Raw genomic sequence first — 5,673 nt, 5'->3', positions numbered from 1 at the left:
TTCGTTATTTAATTGTGGAAGGGTTGAGGTGACAGTAAAAACATTTCTGAGTTAATGCCGAAAGGGATAAAGGTGGAAACACACTGCCCTCACGTCACATGCTCTCACGTCTCACACCATCTTCTGTAGTGGTTAGCATGGTGGACTCTAAATCTGAGGGTTGGTGGTTCGAGTATAAGTCAAGTAACGAAATAGTGTAGTGCTGTAGTGTATTAATATTAAGTGGGGAACGATATTTGTGACAAGCATGGAGGCTTACCACAATTAAAATTCCTTTGTTTTTATTTACATTTTGTATGAAACAATCAGTTCGAATATAGGGAGGTGCTAAATTTTCAACCAAGAAACAGTGTCAATGTAAAAAAAAAAAAAAAAAAAAAAAATGTAGGAACGAAACTGGCCTTTTCGGGAATATGCATAGTTTCCATTTTTTTAGGAATCCTACAGATCGGATTTTAGGAATCGGAAAATTTTGGGTACATATACGTGGGGTGTTCGATAAGTCTGGTAAAAATGGAAGAAGAAGAGAAACTAGTACAAAATGGAATACACGGCTGGATAGGCCATTCTTTTCTAGGCATCTGAACAAAAATTCAAGTTGATGTTGACATTAGTTGTGATTTGACAGTCATTCGAACCAAACACCTTTTGGGTCATTCACTAATCTGGCAAAAATGGATTTCATCCGTTGGTAAAATCTCATTTTTCGTTTAAAAAACAAAGTAAGGAAATGGAAAAAGTCCCAATAAATTCCAAAGTGACTCTCCTCTTTCATTTGGGCTTATTCAAAAGTCGTTCGGTGATTCTCGTTTTGTCAGAATGCGTTTAAATGCATTTTTTAAGGTGCTTTATGGGGCCTTAGAATGATGGTACAAAGAGGTTTGTAAATCAACTGATCACATACAATATCCTCAAAAGAGTCCAAGATTACGATTACAAATGAATTGGAGTTTCAATTAAAAATACTTCTTTCCTCAATTTTTACCAGACTTGAACAGCCCTCGTAGTCATCAGTTGCTGAGAAAGATACACCATTCGGATCAAGTAATATAGGATGAGGTTCACTAGGGCTGGTGGCTGTTGATCTTGGTGTTGAGGTGCCAACCTGAGATATATCCCTAGTTCAATTGAATTGGAGTTTCAATTAAAAATACTTCTTTCCTCAATTTTTACCAGACTTGAAGAGCCCTCGTAGTCATCAGTTGCTGAGAAAGATACACCATTAGGATCAAGTAATATAGGATGAGGTTCACTAGGGCTGGTGGCTGTTGATCTTGGTGTTGAGGTGCCAACCTGAGATATATCCCTAGTTCGCAGCCCTCGTAGTCATCAGTTGCTGAGAAAGATACACCATTTGGATCAAGTAATATAGGATGAGGTTCACTAGGGCTGGTGGCTGTTGATCTTGGTGTTGAGGTGCCAACCTGAGATATATCCCTAGTTCTGGACAAGTGTGGTCGAACATTATCATGCCGTGAGTTCATATTTGAAGAGTTTGATTCTTGTTCTTGTATTTCTGCCAGCAATACCAAATTACTCAATTGAAGTTTAATTCGTGCTTGTTCAAGCTTTGGCAGTTTCTTAGTCATTCTAGACATACTGAGAAAGAACAAATCCATTTCATCCATATCTCTCAGACCTTGTGATCCTAGAGATTGACCATTTTCCTCATATTCCTTCCTAAGAGCAGTACTTTCCTTCAAAATATCGAATTGGTGTTGAACAGACAATGAGTTGTGTTCTTTCCTTTTCTTTGGTTGTGGCATTTCCACAGTCTCGTTGATATGTGCAGCTGTAGTTTGCTGAGATTGGGCATCATGTTCTCCAAATGCAGGGCTATCATTTCCTTCTAAATCAATGCTATTGTGGTTGTGATGGTGAGTTTCAAAGTCCAGGATATGCTGAGTATCAAATTCTAATTCTTGTTGAGTTTCACTTAATTTATTGTTTATCCTGAAAATGCCCCGCAAAAAAAGAAATATATTAGGTAGGTAGTAGGTATGTATTTATTGTGCAGATATTGACTTGTGTAGGTATGCAGGCAGACTTTATGGAAAACTAATCTATTTCTAAACTCACTTTCTGGACTCAAGGTGTGGTACTAAAAAAGACATCTGTTCTTCAAATTTCCATACAACTTTCTTTTTGGTGCCACTTTTTTTGGCCTCGAAGGATCTGTTTCTTGCATTGATTAAACATCTTCTCAACTTGTCCCACATGTCCTTGGCAGCAGACCCTGGAAATAAAATGTAGTTCAAAAAATGAATCAGTTAGGTACCTAAAAAAAATTAGATTCAAATTTTCCTCATTAAATATTAACAAAGCAAATATGTTTGTGTTTAATATTTTTGGTGACTAAGAACTGCCTCAGGGTTGGGAATCAGCATTGATGTGTCTTTGATGTTTGTGAGACAATGTCCAACGGATATGGATGAATATTGGCCCTGATAACAAATGTCACCACCTACAGCAAATTAAGGATTACTTTTGTTTGGGTTATGGTTCAGTTCAGTTATGTGGCAATACAGAATTGATAGGAGAGGTACAATTAATGATAATTGACACAGTAGTGAATTAATAATAAACTGGAAATGAAAATAAATAAATAAATAGGACTTACCTGACATTTGGAGTTCTTTACCGATTTCCTCCCAGGCTGCTTGACGGATGTTGGAATCCCGATAATGGTTTAATATTTTTGGTGACTAAGAACTGCTTCAGGGTTGGGAATCAGTATTGTGTGTCTTTGATGTTTGTGAGACAATGTCCAACGGATATGGATGAATAATATTGGTCCTGATAACAAATGTCACCACCTACAGCAAATTAAGGATTACTTTTGTTTGGGTTATGGTTCAGTTTAGTTATGTGGCAATACAGATGTTGATAGGAGAGGTACAATTAATGATAATTGACACAGTAGTGAATTAATAATAAACTGGAAATGAAAATAAATAAATAGGACTTACCTGACATTTGGAGTTCTTTACCGATTTCCTCCCAGGCTGCTTGACGGATGTTGGAATCCCGATAATGCTTTTGTTTTGAGTCGTACAGAAAGGAATACCCCCTCACTTTTTCAATGAGAAGTTCTTCAACCATTTTGATGAACGTACAGAAAAAGGAATTAATGACACAGAATTAATCAAATAAATCAAAGGAGGGGGCAGATTGAAGAAATGTACACAGACATCAAATAATTAACTCCTGAGAGGTCACTTCCTCTGATATGTGACTATCACTGTGACCTCTCTATATCTATTGCAATCTCTCACCTCATGGTATCTCCTCTTCTGCCACATCTGCTCCAAAGCATCCCCTAACTCTTGGGAAGTCACTTCCTCTGATATGTGACTATCACTGTGACCTCTCTATATCTATTGCAAGCTCTCACCTCATGGTATCTCCTCTTCTGCCACATCTGTTCCAGTGCATCCCCTAACTCCTGAGAGGTAACTTCTTCAGAGTCCTGAAACTTGAGGAACCCATCACCACCATGTCCTGTTAGATAGATGAGGATGTTACTGCCTTCATCTGTCAGGACACTTGTTGCTATTTTCTAATTTTCTGTGCTATTTTTAGAGCAATATCTGAATTTATGGTAATTTTCTCAATAAAATGTAAAGAAAGGGTTCAACGGAACTTTAAAATATGCCATATTTTCTAACAAACGCACGAAATTATCCTTTCAAGTTTCAAGTCTCTATCCAAATTACAAGTGCAAATATTGGTCTGATAAGACCTCTATGAAAGGACCAAAGGGTGCGTATAAATTTGAAATATTTTCATCTCAATGTAATAAAAATTACACAAGTAACTCACTTGTATGGCCTGTAATTACTTTTCAAAGTTCTATACATAAAGTCTACATCATTATTTGTGGGGAAGTTATTCGTGGAGTAGATGGGGGTAGTCGACCTGTAAGGGAAATAAAACAAAAATGAGATTAATAGTAGTGTTTATATACTGCTCGCATAGTACTGAAAAGTCCCTTTACTCCAGCAGTCGGCTATTATTGTGGTCAAATTCTCAAATTATATTGAGGATAAATTTCCATACCTTGGCTGGGATTAAACTCACGCCCTCCTGTTTGCCAGGCGAGAGTCTTGACCACTACACCAGCGAGGCAGGTTTTATTAAAATAGTAGGTAGGTAGGTATGTATTACAATAAATTCAAGTTTTACACAATTATCTCAGGATACCACTTGTTTACTCATTTCTTTCAAAAACGATCTCCAGGGGAAAGATTCTCTGCCAAGATTTGGAGCATTCGTAAAGTCAATTACCCACCTGTTAGTAGTCTTATAAAGTTCTCCACAGTGACTTCATATCCTCTATAGTCCACCTCCACATCCTCCCCGTACACATCTATATGTTGGTTGGCATTATTGAACACTGTGGCCGGTCTCGGGTTCCTTGGGTTACAAGCCATGTCATCGGCAATCATAAGGATTATATGGCTGTCTGGTATGCCAAGACGTTTGACACTACGGTATATGGATAATACATTGGCAACGTGACGGTAGTTGAACCAGAACCGAGAAGTGTCCACTAGGACTGCCCAGTTGTTGGAGTGTTTCGCCTGAAAATCGGGTTACAAGCCATGTCATCGGCAATCATGAGGATTATATGGCTGTCTGGTATGCCAAGACGTTTGACACTACGGTAGATGGATAATACATTGGCAACGTGACGGTAGTTGAACCAAAACCGAGAGGTGTCCACTAGGACTGCCCAGTTGTTGGAGTGTTTCGCCTGAAAATAATTAATAATATCTTAATTATCTTATCAATATCTTATATTGGGCTAGCCCCGATATTGTTATTAGTTATTACACTATATGTATATTACATACATTATAACAGATGTATTTTAATAAAAGTGGTAAACCTACGTGGCTATCACACTAACATGTCGGAGGTCCGGGTTCGATTCCCGGCGGGATCGAAGTTTTTTTCGGCTGTGTTTGGAGTAGGTACAAGGTGCTCTCAGCCTCGTGAGGACAATGGAGTAGGTACTTTAATCGAGTAGCGACCAGTGGCGGCATTACCAGTGTATAAACAAAACTTTATAGAGTTGACATAATTAATAAAGGAGGTTCTTAGTAATGCCAAGGACTTCTTGATCCACAAAATTCCAGGAGGTATTCAAAAGATGTCCACAAAATTTCAGAAGGTATTCAAAAGATGTCCACAAAATTCCAGGAGGTATTCACAAGATGTCCACAAAATTCCAGGAGGTATTCAAAAGATGTCCACAAAATTTCAGAAGAAATCCTCAAAATTCCAACAACGAAGATTAGCTTCGAAATGAGCCCTCAAAGTCCAAACGTGAAATTTTAAGAAGAAACTGAAAATGCCAGAATGTGAAACGTGAATAGGAAATAAAACAAAATTCAAAATTCCATCAACCGTGTTTTTATTTCTGAGTTCAATACCCGGATAGGATATCCATCACGATAGGAGGGACTAGGCCGCTCCAGATTGAGGCTTCTTGAAACTATTCCTCCGAACAGGGCGGCACGCTGGGAGGGGGCGGCAAGGCGACGTAAAAAGTATATAGTTTGCCCCGGGCGGGAATTGAACCTGTCACTAGGCTTTCCCTCAAGGAATTAATGGAGGAGTTGCAATTGGGAAAATATTATTAATAAAAGGTCGATTCCTACGAAAAAA

General features: G+C 38.3%; 2 protein-coding genes across 2 annotated transcripts in view; both read right to left on the bottom strand.

Annotated features, from left to right (window-relative positions):
* Positions 1-483: 483 nt before the first annotated feature.
* On the bottom strand, positions 484-3,193 carry LOC103517057. Its single transcript, XM_026829291.1, has 5 exons — positions 2,970-3,193; positions 2,080-2,236; positions 1,425-1,953; positions 1,126-1,293; positions 484-931 (listed from the first exon to the last, which is right to left on the bottom strand). Exons 1-4 carry the CDS (start codon positions 3,100-3,102, stop codon positions 1,141-1,143), a joined length of 972 nt encoding a protein of 323 aa, XP_026685092.1. The 5' UTR covers positions 3,103-3,193; the 3' UTR covers positions 484-931; positions 1,126-1,140.
* Positions 3,194-3,334: 141 nt separating this feature from the next.
* The window catches only part of LOC103517056 (putative GPI-anchor transamidase), a 13,756-nt gene continuing 11,417 nt past the window's right edge, over positions 3,335-5,673 (bottom strand). Inside the window, exons 2-4 of the mRNA XM_017447307.2 lie at positions 4,292-4,583; positions 3,870-3,918; positions 3,335-3,545 (exon numbers count right to left, since the gene is read on the bottom strand). Coding sequence (XP_017302796.2) covers positions 3,335-3,545; positions 3,870-3,918; positions 4,292-4,583 — 552 coding nt within the window. The remainder of the gene's footprint in view (positions 3,546-3,869; positions 3,919-4,291; positions 4,584-5,673) is intronic.

The sequence above is a fragment of the Diaphorina citri genome, unplaced genomic scaffold (assembly GCF_000475195.1).
Source record: "Diaphorina citri unplaced genomic scaffold, Diaci psyllid genome assembly version 1.1 scaffold1735, whole genome shotgun sequence".
NCBI classification, from domain to species: domain Eukaryota; kingdom Metazoa; phylum Arthropoda; class Insecta; order Hemiptera; family Psyllidae; genus Diaphorina; species Diaphorina citri.
The sequence above is the reverse complement of the archived record's forward strand: the minus strand, read 5'-3'. Positions and strand labels throughout refer to the sequence as shown.